General features: G+C 36.6%; 1 protein-coding gene across 1 annotated transcript in view; it reads right to left on the bottom strand.

Moving 5' to 3' along the window:
* GALNTL6 (polypeptide N-acetylgalactosaminyltransferase like 6) overlaps positions 1-19,561 on the bottom strand; it is a 1,281,746-nt gene that overhangs the window by 167,039 nt on the left and 1,095,146 nt on the right. Inside the window, exon 8 of the mRNA XM_032148915.2 lies at positions 8,189-8,306. Coding sequence (XP_032004806.1) covers positions 8,189-8,306 — 118 coding nt within the window. The remainder of the gene's footprint in view (positions 1-8,188; positions 8,307-19,561) is intronic.

Genomic DNA, 19,561 nt, shown 5'->3' with positions numbered 1-19,561 from the left:
GCACTCAGAAATGAAGGCAATCAACTATACACAACATACACCACAGTCAAACCCTCAAGGGAAAAGGAATATATAAAAACAAAAGGCTGCATCCATAGTAGAGCAATTTAAAAAGGAAAAAGAATTGCCAGCCTCCTCATATGAGAAGGGCTCTGGCAATTCAAAAAGTCAGAGCATTTCTTTACATCCAAAGGATTGCACTAGCTCCCCAGCAATGGATCCTAACCACATTGAAATTTCTGAAATAACAGACATAGAATTCAGGGTCTGGATAGCAAGGAAGCTCAATAATAAAATCCAGAATTTGGATGGCAAGCAAGCTCAATGAAATTCAAGAGAAAACTGAAAGCCAATGCATGGAAGCCAGAAAAACAATTTAAGACTTGAACAATGACATGGCCATATTAAGAAAGAACCAAACTGAACTTCTGGAATTGAAAAATTCACTACAAAAATTTCAAATACTGTTGGAAGTCTTAACAAAAGACTAGACTAAGCTGAGGAAAGAATGTAAAAGCTCAAAGACCCAGTCAGAAAAAAATAAAAAAGAATTGAAAATACAAACAAAACCAACAATAAATATGGAATTACGTAAAGAGACAAAATCTATGACTCCTTGGCATTACCTGAGAGAGAAGAAGAGAGAATGGGCAATTTAGAAGACATATTTGAGAATATAATCTATAAAAAAATTTCCAATCTTGCTAGAGAGGTTGAAACGTAAATTTGAGAAACTCAGAGAACTCCTGCAACATACTATATAAGATGACCATCCCCAGGACATATCGTCATCAGACTTTACAAGGTCAATCCAAAGAAATAAATCTTAAAGGCAGCTAGAGTAAAGGGTTATGTCACTTATGAGGGGAGCCCCATCAGGCTAACAGCAGAAACATTATAAGTCAGAGATTGGGGGCATATTTTTAGCATCCTTAAATAAAAAAATTCCAACCAAGAATTTTATATCCCCTCAAGCTAAGCTTCATAAGTGAAGGAGAAATAAAATCTTTTCCAGAGAGAGAATTTGCTACTACTAGACCCGCCTTACAAAAGATGTTAAAGGGAGCTCTAAACAAGGAAATGAAAAATCGATACCAGATACCACAAAAACATATGCAAGTACATAGTCTATAGACCCTATAAAGCAACTACACAATTGAGACCATGAAGCAACCAGCCATTGACACCATGACAGAACTTAAAAGGCACAGAGTGGCAATTTGTATTGAAAAAAAAAAAAGACCCAACCTTCTGCTATCTTCAAGAGACCAATCTCTCATGTAATGATACCCATAGGCTCAAAGGAAAGGGATGGAGAAACATCAATTATGCAAATCGTAAACAAAAAAGAGCATAGGTCACTATTCTTATATCAGATAAAACAGGCTTTAAATCAAAAACAGTAAAAACAGACAGAGAAGGTCATTACATAATGACAAATGGTTGAATTCAACAACAAGACTTAATTATTACAAATCTATATGCACTGAACAGTGAAGCACCCAGATCATAAAACAGGTACTTCTAGATTTATGAAAAGGCTTAGACAGCCACACAATAATAGGGACTATTCAAAACCCCACTGGCAGTGTCAGACAGGTCATTGAGGCAGAAAACTAACAAAGAAATTCTGGACTTAAATCCAACACTTGACCAATTGGACAAAATAGACATCTACAGAATACCCCACTTAACAACCACAGAATATACATCCCTCTCCTTGGCACATGGAACATACACTAACATCAACCACATGCTTAGCCATAAAGCAAGTCTCAATAAATTCAAAAAAATCAAATTCATACAAAGCATATTTTCAGACCACAGTAGAATATAAATAAAATTCAGTACTAAGAGTATCCCTCGAAACCACAAAATTACATGGAACCTAAACAACTTGCTCCTGAATGGCTTTGGAGTAAATGGAAACAGAAACAGAACATACCAAAATCTTGGGGATGCAGCACAAGCAGTATTAAAAAGAAAGCTTATAGCTCTGAACACCTACATTAAATTAACAACCTAACATTACACTTAGAGGAACTAGAAAAACAAAAACACACCAACCCCAAAATTAGCAGAAAAAAATAAATAATGAAAGTCAGAGCAGAATTAAATGAAATTGAGACTCAAAAATCAACACAAAGGATCAACAAAATAAAAAGTTGGTTCTTTAAAAGGATAAACAAGATCAATAGACTGCTAGTAAGATTAATAAGGAAAAAAAGAGAGAAGATCCAAGTAAGCATAATCAGAAATGACAAAGAAGTCATTACAACGGATTCCACAGACATGAAAAAGATCCTAAGAGACTGTTATGAACACTTCCGTGCATACAAGCTAGAAAATCTAGAGGACATGGATAAATTCCTGGAAGTACACAAACTCCCAAGATTGAATCAGGAAGAAATTGAAATACTGAATAGACCAATATCGAGTTCTGATATTTAATCAGTAATGAAATCCAGCAAACAAAAAAAGCTCAGACCAGATGGATTCACAGCCAAATTTTACTAACCATACAAAGAAGAACTGGTACCAATTCTACTAAAATTATTCCAAAAAATCAACAAGGAGTGACTCCTCTCTAACTCATTCTATGAAACTAGTATCACCCTGATGTCAAAATCTGACAAAGACACAATGAAAAAAGAAAACTACAGGTTAGTCACTCTGATGAACATAGACACAAAAACCCTCAGTAAAATACTAGCAAACCAAATTCAGCAGGTACATCAAAATGCTAATTCACCATGATCAAGAAGTCTTCATTCCTCGGATGTAAGGCTGGTTCAACATATGCAAATCAATAAACATGATTCACCACATAAACAGAATTAAAAACAAAGCCCATATAATCATTTTAATAGATGTAGAAAATGCTTTTGATAAATCCCATTATCATTTCATGATAAAAACCCTCAACGAACTAGGCATTAAAAATATATATCATAATCCCAGCACTTTGGGAGGCCGAGGCGGGCGGATCACGAGGTCGGGAGATCGAGACCATCCTGGCTAACACAGTGAAACCCCGTCTCTACTAAAAATACAAAAAAATTAGCCAGGGGCGGTGGCGGGCACCTGTAGTCCCAGCTACTCGGGAGGCTGAGGCAGGAGAATGGCGTGAACCCGGGAGGCAGAGCTTGCAGTGAGCCGAGATCGCACCACTGCACTCTGGCCTGGGCGAAAGAGCAAGACTCTGTCTCAAACAAACAAACAAACAAACAAAGTAAAAATAGAGGCTGGGTGCAGTGGCTCATGCCTACAATCTTAGCACTTTGGGAGGCCGAGGCAGACAGATCACCTGAGGTCGGAAGTTCAAGACCAGCCTGGCCAACATGGGGAAACCTCGTCTCTACAAAAAAATACAAAAATTAGCCAGGCATGGTAGCAGGTGCCTGTAGTCCCAGCTACATGGGAGGCTGAGGCAGGAGAATTACTTGAACCTAGGTGGCGGAGGTTGCAGTGAGCTGAGATTGCACCACAGCCCTCCAGCCTGGGCAACAGAGTGAGACTCGATCTCAAAAATAAATAAATAAATAAATGAAAGGTTAAAATAGAATATGTTGGCAGGGCTGCAGAGAAAAATGAACACTTATACACTGTTGGTGGGAATGTAAATTAGTTCAGCCACTGGGGAAAGCAGTTTGGAGACTTCGCAAAGAACTAAAAATAGAACCACCATGCTGGGGATGGTTGCTGGTTCTAAAAATAGAACCTAGCAATCTCATTACTGGGTATATGTCTAAAGGAAAATAAACCATTTTACCAAAAAGACACGTGCAATCATATGTTCATTGCAGCACTATTCATGATAACAAAGACATGGAATCAACCTATGTGCCCATCAATGGTGGACTGAATTATGATAATGTGGTACATATACACCATGGAATACTTCGCTGCCATAAAATATGAACAAAATCATTTCGTTTGCAGCAACATGGATGCAGCTAGAGGCCATTATCCTAAGCATATTAATGCAGTAACAGAAAATCAAATACCACATGTTTTCACTTATAAGAGGAGGATAAGCATTGAGTACACATGGACATAAATATGAGAACAAAAGTCACTGATCACTACAAGAGGGGGTAGGGAGTAGGAGGTCAATGGTTAAAGAACTACCCGTTGTATACCATGCTCACTATGTGGGTGATGCATTCAATTATAACCCAAACTGCAGCAGCACACAATATTTGCTTGCAATAATCCTGCACGTGTACCCCTTGAATCTAAAATAAAAGTTGAACTTAAAAGTAGAGACTAATAAAATAAAACAAAAAATCAATGAACTGTAAAATTGATTTTTTTTTTTTTTTTTGAGATGGAGTTTTTTGCTCTTGTTGTCCAAGCTGGAGTGCAATGGTGCAATCTCGGCTCACTGCAACTTCCGCCTCCCGGGTTCAAGCGATTCTCCTGTCTCAGCCTCCTGAGTAGCTGGGATTACAGGCATGCGCCACCACGCCCAGCTAATTTTGTATTTTTAGTACAGACAGGGTTTCACCATGTTCGTCAGGCTGGTCTCCAACTCCTGACCTTGTGATCCGCCCACCTTGGCCTCCCAAAGTGCTGGGATTACAGTCGTGAGCCACCGCGTCCAGGCAATTTTTTAAACGGATAAACAAATGTAACAACTCTTTAGCTAGACTAAGAATGGAAGAGAGAAGACTCAAATAAATAAAATCAGAAATGAAAAAGGAGACACAACAACTGAGACCTCAGAAATACAAAGGATTGTTAGAGACCATTATGAACAACTATACACCAAAATATTGGAAACCTACAAGTAGATAAATTCTTGTAAATATACAACCTATGAAGATTGAACCATGAAGAAAAAGAAAACCTGAAGAGATCAATAATGAATAATGAAATCAAAGCAGTAATAGTCTCCCATCAAAGAAAGCCCGGCACTTGACAGATTAATTACTGATTTGTACCAAACTTTTAAGGAAGAACTAATACCAATTCTACTGAAACTATTTCAAAAAATCGAACAGGAGGGAATTCTTCCAAACTCATTCTATAATGCCAGTATTATCCTGACACCTAAACTAAACTGATACCTAATACACACACATAAAAATCTATAGGCCAACATTCCTCATTAATATAGATGTAAAAACCCTCAACAAAACATAATTCAATAAGACATTAAAAAGAACATTCACCATAATCAAGTGGGCTTCATCCCAAAGATGCAAAGATGGTTCAACATATACAAATCAATAAATGTGATATATCGCATCAAGAGAACCAAGGACAAAAAGCATATGATCATTTTGATACATACTGAAAAAGTATTTGGTAAAATTTAACATTCATGATAAAAACTCTTAACAAATTGGATATAGAAAGAAAATATCTCAATATGATAACAGCCATACATTACAAACCCACATGTAAGATCACACTGAAAGGGGGGAAATTGAAAGCCTTTCCACTAAGATTTGGAACAAGACAAGGATGCTCACTTTCATCACTTTTATTCAACCTAGTTCTGGAAGTCCTAGCTTGAGTGCTTAGGGAAGTAAAAGAAACAAAGGGCATCAAAATTGTAATGGAAGAAGTCAAATTATCTTTGCAGATGACATGATCTTATTTTTAGAAAAACCCAAAGACTCCACCAAAAGTTCTTGGAACTGATAAATAAATTCAATAAAGTTGCCATACACTAACAGAAATCAATCTGAAAAGCAATCAAGAAAACAATCCCATTTATAATAGCTCAAAAATACCTAAGAATAAATTTAACTAAAGTAGTGAAATAACCTGTACAAACCAATGATGAAAGAAATTGAAAACACACAAAAAATGGAAAGATATACCACGGTCTTTAATTGGAAGAACTAATACTGTTAAAATCTCTATACTACCAGAAACCATCTAAATAATTAATGTAATCCCTATCAGATTACCAATGACATTCTTCACAGAAACAGAAAAAATATCCAAAAATTTGTAGGGAACAAGAAAAGGCCCCAAATAGCTAAAGCGGTCCTGAACAAAATGTACAAAGTTGGAGGCATCCCATTACCTGATTTCAAATCATACCACAAAGCTATCGTAATCAAAATAGCATGGTACTGGCATAAAAGCAGATGCATACACCAATGCAACAAAATAGAGAACCCAGAAGTAAATCCTTGCACTTACAGCCAACTCATTTTTGACAGAGGCATCAAGAACATACAATGGGGAAAAGGACAGTCTCTTCGATAAATGATGCTGGGAAAATGAGACATCCATGTGAAGAAAAATGAAATTAGATCTTTATCTTTCATTGTGTACAAAAATCAACTGAAAATAGATTAAAGACTTAGCTATATGACCCAAAACTATGAAACTACTAGAATAAAACGCTGGGGAAACACTACAGGACGTTGGTCTGGGCACAGGTATTTTTTGGATGAGACCTCAAAAGCACATGCAACAAAAGCAAAAATAGACACATTTACATCAAGCTACAAAGTTTCTGTAGAGAAAGGAAACAATCAACAAAGTGAAGAGACAACCTATAGGATGGGAGAAAATATTTGCAAACTATCTGACAAGGAAATAATAACCAGAATATATAATGAACTCAAACAATTCAGTAGTAAAACCCCTCAAATAATTCAATTTAAAAATGAGCAAAATACATGGATAGACATTTCTCAAAAGAAGACATGCAAATGGCCAACAGGTATATGAAAAATGTTCAACATCTTTAGTCATCAGAGAAATGCAAATCAAAACCACACTGAGGTTTTATCTTACCCAAGTTAAACTGGCTATTATCTCAAAGACAAAGAATAAAAAAATGCCGGCAAGGATGCAGAGAAAGGGGAATGCTCCTACACTGTTGGTGGGAATGTAAAGTAATGTAGCAATTAGGGGAAAGAGTATGGAGGGTCCTCAAAATACTAAAATAGAACTACCATATAATCTAGTAATCCTACTGCTGGGTATATTTTCAAAAGAAAAGGAATCAGTATGTAGAAGTGATATCTGCGTTCCCGTTTTTTTGTGACAATGGTCTCAATAGTTACCTAAGCGTCCATCACTGGATGAATGGATAAAGAAAATGTAGTATACATACACAATGGAATATTATGCAGTCATAAAAAGGAATGAAATACTATCATTTGCACAAACATAGATGGAACTGAAGGTCATTATTTTAAGTGAAATAAATCAGGCATAGAAAAACATCCCGTGTCCTAGCTCATATGGGGAGCTAAACAGGTTGATCTAATGGAGGTAGAAAGTAGATTGGTGGCTACCAGAGGCTGGGAATAGAAGGGAGTGGGGGTGGGGAGGTGGCAATAAAAGAAGTTGGTTAATGAGTACAAAAATACAGTTAAATAGAAGAAATAAGTTCTAGTATTTGATAGTACTGTAGTGATATAGTTTGGTTGTTTGTCACCTCCAAATCTTATGTCAAAATGTGGCCCCCAGTGTTGGAGGTAAGGCCTGGTGGGAGGTGTTTGGATCATGGGGAATGGATTCCTCATGAATTAGGCTTAGCGCCATCCCCTTGCTGGTGAGTGAGTTCTCATGAGATCTGGTTGTTTAAAAGTGTGTGGCAGCTCACCCCTGTGTCTCTTGCTTTTGCTTTCACCATGTGACATGCTGGCTCCCTGTTGCCTTCCACAATGATTAAAAGATTCCTGAGGCCCTTACCAGAAGCAGATGCCAGCACCACACTTCTTGTACAGCCTGCAGAACTGTGAGCCAATTAAACTTCTTTTCTTTGTAAATTACCCAGTCTCAGATATTTCTTTATAGCAATGCAAAAATGGCCTTATATATACAAGTAGGGAGATTATAGTTAACAATAATTTATTGTATATTTCAAGATAGCTAGAGGAGAAGAACTGTTAATGTTTCCAACACAAAGAAAAGATGAATGTTTGAGGTGATGGATATCCCAGCTACTCTGATTTGATCATTATGCATTGTATACATGTATCAAAATTTCACATGTACCCCATGAATATGTATAATGATTATATATCAAGAAAAAATAAAAACAAAAACCAAAAAAGAAAAGAAACTACAAGAGCTCACTTGGGAAGGTGACACATCTATTATCATTATTAAGTCATCCCAGAACATAGGTCACAAAGCAACATGCTGATATTCTATCAGAATTGTCAAAATTATGTAGACATAGTGTGAAGAGGGTCTTGGGGCTTACCTTAAAAGAGATTTCATACTGTTCTCCTCCCCAGATTTCTAAACCTGGATCATAGCCACCCAATTCCCAAAACCATTTCCGATCCACAGCAAAGAGACCTCCAGCCATAACAGGAGACCTGTGAAAATAACAAAATAATCTTTAAAAGACTATGAGCATTACACAATGGCATTTTGCTTGGGAAAAAAGTAAAATTCAAGATATGTTTTAGTGGTCAGCTGTGTGGAACTTTTCAGCACTGGTTTTCTGTAAGTGGATATAGGGTTCTCATTGGGTCTCTCACCAAAGTGGACATGGATGGGGAGGGAGAAAAATTCCTGTGAGCATTAAATATTTGCAGTTCAGGTTTTAATGCAACAATTGCCCTGTAGAGTCACATTTGCTCCACTTGTTTATCACTAGTGAGAAATATTACTACATGAGTAATAATGACCCATAAAGTGAGAAATATCACTCAATTGTATGGTTTTTCCTGAAACTAAAGGGATCTTATACTATCAGACATATAAAAGTATTGAAAACGCTTTCGTAGACAATATCTTTGAGTAATCTCTCAGTACGCATTCACCAAGCATCTACTATCAACAGGTCATGTCCAATTTACAAACAACAGATGGTCAGGTTCGAATAAAATAAGAAACCAGAATTGATTGTTTATGTGCCAAAGTTGAAATTTCAACTAAGTCTTTTCATTTTCTACTATTGTTTTTAGGCCTTCTGTGCCTTTCTAAGAAATATTAATTTTGGTTAAATAATTTTCAAGTATTGCACTCCTACTAGGATGCATTTCAGTCACGTAATAAGATAATTATAACCACTTGGTGGGCCCTGCCCTAAGTATTTTTGCAGTTCAAAGGTGCTCTTGTTTATTATTTTTTTTTTGGACTGTTCACTATGTGCTGGTCTAAAGGATAAAATCTATACCTAATTACCTTGATCAATCCTCACAACAACCCTGTGAACAACCTCCCTATGCACACGGTTCGAGGAATCACGCAGAAGAGGTGGAATGCTGCCCAAGGCTGAGGCTAGTGTGTGGTGAGGCTGCGCTAGGGCTCTTCCCCACAACACTGTTTCTGTTTCCATGTTCAGAGGCAAAAAGAGATAACTATATACAAATGGATATGAAACAGAGAACACCCTTATGCAGATCAAGCAAATCGATAAAAACACATAATTGAAGTGACAGTTTTGAAAATTTTTTTGAAACGAAGGATATTTATAAATAACGGTACAACATTTTAAATGTTGATATACACAAAAAGATATGCATAACCATAGTAGACACCAATCCAATTCATCAAACAACTGAGAACTTAGTCTTGGTAATGCTTTAGGAGGCACTTGGGGAACATAAACCTGAATCTGTCTAAGTGTATTATATATTTCAAAGACTTTGCATGCTAAGATGGTACTTGATTTAATTCAGTCTAGGAATTGTTTTGAAGGTGTAGGCTTTATGCAGATGAAGAGATTACAGGACTGGAAGAGGGATTTAGGTTTTTCTCCAGGAAAGTGGGCAGAATTCAGAAAATAATATAAAGACACTCTCTCATGTAATTTTTTGTTTGTAATAAAAATCCTAGAATCATATGTGCCTTACTTTATCCCTCTCTCTAGCAGCCTGATCTTTTCCCATTTTTCACCTACTGAATTTCAGAGTGGAATTACAACTGAAGCTGCAACAAACTAGGATTGTAACATTTATCTAGTGCAGTTCCCCAGAGAACACTTTACCAATTGTAAGCATTACTTCTGCAAGTGTTGGTTATAAGTAGTCAGAAATTCTCAGTCTTATTTAATCTGAACTGGAAATAGAAAGGTCCCAAGTCATACAAACATATTCTCATTTGATTGTGTAAAACATGAGACAAAGGGCACCAAAACTTACACTGTGCACAATGAATCTCAAAACTAGAACCACCATAGATACAGTGTTAAAGATATTGGGCAAGAAAAATTCTAACTTGAGTTTTTATTACAAATTGTCAGAAACACAATAATCTTGTTTTCTTAACGAATTTATAAAAAACCCATGCAGTGTATCTTAGGTTATTTTAGACATATAATAACATAAATTCAAATGGATCTTCTGTACCTTTATTGATGTTCCTACAAAGACCTAAATAAATTAGTATCTCCTGTCTTGATTGGTGTGAATGACAGGTAAGAAATAAACTTTTTATTTACTGTATTTATGTATTTACTCATATTTGTCCAAGAGTTTTAAAAACAGTTTAATTGTTTTGTAACTGACATACAATTAATTGCACATATTTTAAGTGTACAGTTTGATAGGTTTTGACTTGTGTGTATCTCCGTGCAGCTGTCACTGAAAATGGACCTATCCGTTATTTGTCAAAGTTTCCTCATGTCTCTTTGTAATCTCTTCTCATTTCCTTCCAACAGGCAATGACTGATCAACTTTCTGTCACTGTAGATTAGTTTGCATTTTCTACAACTATATGTACATAGAATTATACAGTATACATTTTTGGGGGGTCTGTCTTCTTCCATTCAATATAGCTGTTTTGAGATTCATCCATGCTGTAGCATGTATCAATCGTTCATTATTTTTAAATTGCAGAGTAGTATTCTATTTGCACGAATTTACCGCAATTGATTATCCATTCACCTGTTGATGGACATTTGGGTTGTTCCCAGTTTGGGGCTATTACAAATGAAACTGTCATAAACTTTGTGTACTAATCTTTGTGTGGATGTGTGCTTTCATTTCTCCTGGGAATATTCCTAGAAGTGGAATAACTAGATCACATAGTAGGTATGTCTAATCTTTCAAGAAACTGCCAAACTGTTTTCCAAAGTGGCTGTTCCACTTTCTATTCCTGGAAGCAGTGTTGAGTTCCATTTACTTCATGTCCTCACCAACACTTGTTATGGTCAGTCTTCTGAAGTTTAGTCATGATAATAGGTGTGTAGTGGTATCTTCTTTTGGTTTTATTTTGCATTTCCATAATTATTAATAATATTAACGTGTTTGTATCATTTCTCTTTTTTCCTAGTAAGTCTGGCTAGAGGCTTATCAATTTTATTAACCTGTTGAAAGAACTTTTGGTTTCATTGATTTTCTCTGTTGTTTTTCTGTTTTATATTTCATTGATTTCTCTTTAGTCTTTATTATTTTAATTCTTCTGCTTACTTTGGATTTAATTTGCTCTGCTTTCCTGGTTATTTAAGGTGGAAACTGAGATAACTGATTTGTGACTTTTTTCTAATATAGGTGCTTAGTACTATAAATCTCTTCCTACCTATTTCTTTAGCAGACTACTACAAATATAAGAATACATCATATTCTTATTTTTATTCAGTTCAAAATATTTTTAAATTTCTCTTTTATTTTATTTTTTAACCTATATGTTATATAGAAGTATATAACTTAGTTTCCAAATATTTGGGGAATTTTTTGGAGATCCTTTGGTTATTAATTTCCAATTTAATTCCATTGTGGTCAGAGAATACACTTTGTATGACTTGAATTCTTTTAAATTTATTGTGACATTTTAATGGCTTAGAATATTGTCTATCTTGGTAAATGTTCCATGTGTATTTGAAAAGGATGTGTATTCTATTCCTGTTGGGTAGAGTGTTCTATAAATATTTATTAGGTCAAGTTGGTTGATAGTGTTGTTCAAATCTCCTATATTCTTATTGATTTTATGTCTCCTTGATGTATCAATTACTGAAAGAGGGGTATTGAAATCTATGACTATAATTCTGGATTTGTTTATTTCTTCCTGCTATTCTGTCAGTTTTTTGCATCATGTTTCTGTAGCTCTCTTAATAGGTGCACAAATGTTCAGGCTTTTTTGTTGTTGTTGTTCTTGATGAATTAACTTTATTATTGCTATGAAATGACTTTTATTATCCCTAATAATATTCTTCACTCTGTCATCTATTTTGTCTTGATATTACTATAGTCACTCCAGCTTTATTTGGATTTGTGTTATCTAAATACTAGTATTTATAACTTTTTCTATCTTTTTACTTTTAAACTATTTGTGTCTTTACGCTTAAAATAGTTTTCTTATAGGTAACATATACTTGCATCTTGCATGCCAACGGGGTTATTTAGATCACTTACTTTCAATATGATTATTCATGTGTTCAGGTTGAAATCTATCATCTTCCTCTTTCTCTTCTATTTGTCTCATCTGTTGTTTCCTTTCCCCTTTTTTTGTCTTCTTTTTGATTAACTTAATATTTTTCATAATTTCATTTATTATCCTTTTTGACGTAACAAAACTCCTTGTTTCTTCATTTTAAGTGGTTTCTTTGTTATCATAATAGTTTATGGCATATACCTTTCTTTTATCACAATTTATGTTCCAGTGATATTATGTCACTGCACATACATTATAAAAAGCTTTTGAGAGTATGGTTCTATTTCTCTTCCCCCAGCCTATGTCTTTGTTATCATACATTTTACTTTTACACGTTTTAAATCCCACATTGTATTATTATTACTTTTGTTTAATTGGCCAATTACCTTTTAAAAAGATTTAAATAATATTTTATTTTGAACACCATTTTATGTAGATGAAATTATATTATGAACACCATTTCTGTATTCTGTTGGAAATAAGTGGCTCTAAGGAAAATTTAAATTGTGATGTATTATGCACAACTGAGTTTGTGGATTGAAATTCATACTCCACCACCAAAAGAGGAGTTAACTATTGTGCAGTGTTGTACTGAAGTTAACAAGGATGACTGTTTTCCTCATATATTAAAGATAAAAGATTTCAATGTGTCACATTGTTTTTTCATTAGAGGAAATGAAAAAGAGTAGTTTATTATTTTGAGCATGTTCTACCAGTCTTTCACTTAAAATATAATATTAATTACTTGAAACTTTAGCCATGGGTTCTATTGCCTACAATCTCCCACTTGTTCATCTTCACATTGTTTGTTTTTCTTGCAAAATATTCTTGCTATTTTTGTTTCCCTGAAAATGTTAACACATTGCAACTGTGTTTTAATGTGGCTCTGTGTCCATGCAACTTTTAACATATCAATGTACTTTATGAATATTGCTCACAATATCACAAATCAGGCTTTGAATTTTGCTACTAATACAAACCTGTTATCCATGAGATGCCTTTTAAAATGAATATGATCATGAAGCAACATGTTCTTACTGAAGATTTTTTATTCTACAGGCCATAGAAATACATGACTTTTCTGAATATTTAATGGAAATCAATTTTCTATTTTATGTTAAGTCTGTTAAATAAGGTAATAAACATGCTTTCCTTTTTACTTATGGTAGACTAGTTTACTTTTCTATAGCAATTTTTATATTCTAAACTTAGCTAAATTTTACGTTAACGAGGCTATAAGGTAAAGTGTACTAAAACCATTCTTTATTTGGTATCAGGAAAACATTCTGTATGTTTTCATTTGTGAATGCATTTTTCAAAATGTGTAGTTGGTCATCTTCTCTAAACCAAGATACAGTACTTAATGCTTGTAGCCTTGAGTGACTCCTACAGTATTCTAAGGAGTTGCTGATCTTCCTAATATTCTCTATTTCACATATTGACTCTTTATGCCATAAATGAAAAAAATGGTGGAGTTTAATTTTTAAAAATTTCTCTGGCTTATTCTTGCCTACTTTCTCACATTTTCAGACAACATTATTTCGAGTTTTAATGCATCCTGTATAATCTTTGGGGGTCAGAATAATAAGAAAAGACATCATATCGAAAGATAAACATACATAAAGAATTTTACTAAAAAATTTACTTACTGTTAAAACTTAGGTTCAGTAAACTAAAGGAGACTACCAATTTGGCCTCTTAATAAACTGGCTCACAATTTCCATTCATTTCAATGGCCACAGCGAGCATTCCGGACATGTGGCTTGCAATGCGAATTTGATCAGCAATGAAACGGCACAGTTTCCCTCAGGACTCAGTCAATCCGAGTCAATAAACATAAAGATGAACCACATAATTTTAAATTATGTAACCAGAAATCTTTAGTTGGCCCATGACTCAGAACACTTGCAGCTAAAATATAATTATTTTCAACTAGAATTCAATTGCGGAGTAAAATGATATTTCAGGTTAAAACACTCTTTTTAAACACTTTGAAGTATGAAAGCATTGCTTATGTTAGAATTTTGAAAAGAGTGGCTAAATAACTACAGATACATTCATTTGTATAATTTATCTTTAAAAATTACCATTTTTGTATAATTTGTTTACTTTTTATGGCGTCACGAGGTTCTATGGGGATGACAGAGGACTATCCTCCTGGTATGCATGGAGATGATCACTCTAGGGGCAAAGATAGAAGCTGTTCCTGGGCTGGGAGAAATGTGTCCTCTTTGGAAGGACAGGATGCAGAAGTGGAGGAAAAAATGGATTCCAATCGTAGAAGGCTGTGCTTTCTCCTGACTCATCCATCTTGGAACTACAGATGTATAATGGGAAAAATGGCTCTGAGAGCATGGGAACTGAACGAAATGTGTAAGTGAAGAGGTTTCCCACCAAGTGCCCAGGACTGTGTCCGGAGGCAGCAGTGCTGAGTAAACCGAGGCTTACTCTGTGCTCGATGGACTCTGAGGAAGTATTGAATAAGTGAGTGATCTATGTCTTAGCAGCATTACACTTCTTACTTCTTCCACTAGACTGCACCAGACTGCTGGAATTTTTATTTTTTAAACAGTAATAAGTGGCAACAAAAGCAAAAATAGCAACAAACAGAGGTTTTCTGCTTTTCTTTCTGAGAAACAATAGTTAACTTGGATCGTTTCCCAGGAATGAGGGATTCTTTGACTTACCAGTAGAGGACAGACTCCCAAAGTAACAGCATTAATAAGATGGGGATCTCAGATTTGTTAAATCTGAACTAAGTGGAATGCGACTCTATGTTAGATGGTAAGCATAATGGTCCCAGTGAATCGTGGCTTCTGTGTCCATGCCCTTGTGTGGTACACTCCTACACTGACTGGCTTGGCCAGGTGACTTGGTGTAGCCAACATCAACAAATGTGGTGCAAGCATAGGTCTTATACATTGAGGCTTGCACCCCCTCTTACTGCTTCAGGAAGCCTGTTTGAGACACGTGGCCCAGATGACAATCAGCACCAACTACCAAGTATGCAAGTGAGATGGTCTTAGATCACCTAGCTCCATTTGAACCACCAGATGCCCAGCACCCCACGAAAGACCCCAGGCACAGGGCGACCAACTGTCCTGGTTTGCTTGAGACTGATGAGTCTCCCCGGATGCTGAACTTTTAGTGCTAAAACTGGGAAAGTCCCAGGCGAACAAGATAAATTGTTCACCCTTTTTAAGAGACCAACAGAGCAACCATTTACCCAAGCTTTGTCTGAATTTCTGACCCTAAGAACGGTGAACCAACAAAACGGTTGCTGTTTTAAGCCACTGAGTTCTGGGATGGTTTGTGGTGTACCCATAGATGGCAGATAACAGACTTCATTTTGAGATTCAAGCTCTTAAAGGAAGGTGTATTAGCATTTCCATTATGCTACTGATAGATGAAAATAGCCCTTGATAGAGACAGGCTTTTGGGAAGTTTCTTTATTTCTAAAGTCTCTCTGAAATAGGCTCATTGTTTTGGGGTCATTTTGAAAAGTTATCAGCACTCATACCCCAGGGTATATTGCAGTGCATAACTGGATTTACTGGATTTCAGAGCTTCTCAAAATGAAAGTGGAAGCTGCTCCTTAAAAAAACTCTGTTTTCCTAGATTTACAAATGCAAATGCAAATGTTTAGAAAAGAGTTAGTAGAAAAGGAATTAGGCCAACTAGTTATCCAAAAGCAGGTGGCAGAATTATGACTTCTCAGCTTTTTGGATAAGATGAGGAAGAAAACAAAATTATAAATCATGGTACAAATTTTATGCTATTTTGTACCATGACTTATAATTCTGTTTTTATCACACACATAATGACATATAATACTGTTATGGTTTAAAAGGTTTTATAATATTGAATATGCTTTTTGCTACTTACTTCATATGTAGAATAGTAGACTCCTCTGTGAAAGGATATAAAGACTTGATGGAAATCTTGTGTATGTCAGTACCAATTATATAAGGCATTAAACCAAACTATAGCCATAAATATTGTGAGAGGGCCTTGGTTTGATGTTTCAATTAAGTTGTTGGTTCAGAAGTGGATCAGAATATTGCTGCCTCCATATCTTCAGTGGTTGGCAGTGATCTTTACATGAGATGAAATTGAAAACTGTGGATGCCAAAGGCCTACATCAACAATGTCTTAGTGGGCACAGGAGGTAAATGGATAAGATGCTGTAAAGACTTTTTCAGTCTTAGTCTTCTGTTATGTGACCAAGATGCTTTGTCCCTCAGTTACTTTTCTGTGGTCAAAAATGTTTTGTTCTTGTGTGTGTGTGTGTGTGTGTGTGTGTGTGTGTGTGTGTGTGTGTTTATGTATGAGCAAAGGGAGGATCTAACAACAATGGAGGGTTCCAAAATTCCCTTCCTCATTCCTACAGTGAGTGATAGATGGCTTTGCCTGGTGGATAGAGCTGATCTTTCCTGCTGTTCAGTAGGTGGATGGTAAACAATCTGCTGGGGTCACCCACACTCCACTCCTAAAAATGGCAGAACACATCGTGTCTCTTTTGAAGAAATCTCCTCAAAGGTGTCTGGGGACATACAAAGTGTAAATATGATGGCTTATTTTCTTAAGTCATTTCCTATCCATTTCTCTCTGAGGAATGAGAAGGATTGGAACCTTGGCTAAAGTATAGATTTGGGTTTCTTTTTGTACTCCAAAATTAGGTGCCTAGTCTAATTATCCTGCAATTCTTACTGGATTCATTCATTTCTAATTTCTAAGCGGCCTTAGATTCACATTACATAATAGGATAATGACCTTGGTAATGTTTCAATTATTAATCATTTTCTTATGCAATCTAAGTGCAAACTCACCCTGCCTGAGAGGAGAAGTGAGGTCGCATTGACACTAATAGCCAGATGACAAGGGTCTTTGGGTCCATCTGTGTGATAGCAGCGCTTCAGTGTTTTGCCCATTGGATTTTCCTGGTTTTCTAAGAGTCCCCAGGGATGAGACCGTATCCTCAGAAACAAGTCTGCTCGTGCTTTTCTCCTCTGGCCCATGAAGTCACCTTGCTATGGTGCCTGTTGCCAGCCCCCTCCAGCTGGCAGCTGCTCTGCCAGCCATGGTCAGACCCTGCTGCTGGTCCCCTGGAGTGGCCTTTCTGGGGAAGGTCGCCCTGGGATCTAGGCCTAGAGCTGTGTGTCCTGTCCTAGGCTTGAGTGCTAAAGCCACACTGCAAATGCCCCGAGCTTCACAAAGTCGTTTGTCAAAACAACTCTTTCTCTTTTGAAATTCACCTTGCTCTCCACAGGGGCCAGCACGCAGTCTCTCAGGCCAGATGGGAGCAGATGCCATCGTGTCACCTTGAGGTTCTCCTTATTGCCTTTTGCTCCTCTCCCAGTTTCCCAGATGCTTCTCTAATTCTTTAGCTTAAAAAAATTGCCAACTGCACACCTAGCGACACATGTAAATAGATGCCCCAGGGTGTCACCAGCTCACCAGAACTGTCAGTCTCTGAATCCCAGTTTGGGCTTAGCAAAGGTACCCAACTTCTCTTACATAAAACATAGATTAGATCTTATAACATTATCAGGATGGGGACTCTGAAACCCTCCTATTTCCCACCTCATTTGTCCTCCAACATGACCTTTGCCCCTTTCTAAATCCACAATTTGGCACGGAGGGGTCCCTGAGACCCTGACACAATGTTGATGAGTGCACACTACTGGGCTTTAGCTTCTGCATCCCATCTTAATTCTAGTCTATCTCTTTCCACATTCCCTTACACTCTCCATCCAACCCTGGAAGGATCCTTTCCCATTGCTCTCCCCTCTTTAGTCCAGGCTCTTATCTCTCCCATAAACACCAACATCAAAATGTGATGTGAAATGGCAGAGCAAATCACTGACTTCATCCGTAATGGAGACTGTTAAAAGCTGAAAATACCCAGCGTAGAGTGGAGAGCCTTTCTTCTTGGATACAAATATAACTTTCCATTCATGGGATAAATGCTTGTTATTAAAATTCAAGCATGCTTGAAACTGCAGGAAAGCTTGTTTTATGCGTCATTTATTTAATACACATTTGACAGTTTCTTCTTATGAAAACATTACTCCTTCATCTTAGTAAGGAAGGCAAAATATGCTTTTTCTCTACAGCACTGATTGCAACTCAAAGGCAATTTTGGTCTCATTTCCTGACACTTTATATCAAGAAAAAATTTACTGCATGTGGCATGGATTTTTTAATACCTCTGATCAGCCCTTTACCTTTTAATAAATTTATACTGTACGTTTACACCCTGCTTAATGACCTTAATTTCTTAAAAACAAAACAACAGCAAAAAAAACAGGACCTGAGGAAAAGAGTTCTTAAGCAAAAAGTCTATAACTTACCAGACGTCTGGAAAAAAGCATCACCTTATTTGCCCCTCTAGGTCAAGCCTATCCACAAAGAAGTTTCATCTAACTCTGACAGGAGGGAAAAACAGCACCCTTGTTGTGTTCTATTTCTACCTGTCTCCCTCACGATCTACGGCAGCTTTGAAACATGTTCACAAAATCTTAAACCATTTCCGATTGAGAAGTGGGGGGTCTGTGTCCCTCCTTTTGAATCTGGGTGGGATTGTGGGTGCTCTGACCCATAGAGGATGACAGACTTCACCCCCTGTGACTTCAGAGGTGCTTTATGAAAGACCATGTAGCTCCTGTCTTGTTTGTTGGAACATCTGATCTTTTAGCTCTGAGTTACCGTGAGAGAATTCAGCCTACATGGAAGCCACCAGGCTAGGAGGAAGCACTGAATGTTGAGAGTCTTTATAACAGATTAAGTAGCATGGCTTTGACTGGGAACTTTCGATTGTTATTCTTTCCTCCCTCAGGGAGACTGGTGGAAGAGTCTTTCCTTGCATAAATGCAAACACAAAATTTTGTATAAAGATTCAAGGGAATTATAGATGCTCCTGGAAGGCCAATCCAAGAAAGTTTATGAATCTTGGGTTAATAATTTTAGCCAGTATGTGACTGGGTACCACTGAAGAATTTTAATCAGGAGAATAATACATGCAGATTTCTGTTTTCAATGGAGTACTTGGATGGCATAGAGAGGGTGAGTTTGAGGGTGACAACACCAGAGCACAGAGCCCCGTTAGGAGGTAATGGCAGTCCAGGAGAGATGAGGTACTTTTGCTAGTGCCGTGGAAACAAAGATAAATAGGATGAATATTTAAGAGGTAAAATTGGCAGGAGGTAGTGATTGACTGGAGAGGTGGGGTGGGATAGGCCTGTAACTAGTC

The sequence above is a fragment of the Hylobates moloch genome, unplaced genomic scaffold (assembly GCF_009828535.3).
Source record: "Hylobates moloch isolate HMO894 unplaced genomic scaffold, HMol_V3 SCAFFOLD_3, whole genome shotgun sequence".
In the NCBI taxonomy this organism is placed as follows: domain Eukaryota; kingdom Metazoa; phylum Chordata; class Mammalia; order Primates; family Hylobatidae; genus Hylobates; species Hylobates moloch.
The sequence above is the reverse complement of the archived record's forward strand: the minus strand, read 5'-3'. Positions and strand labels throughout refer to the sequence as shown.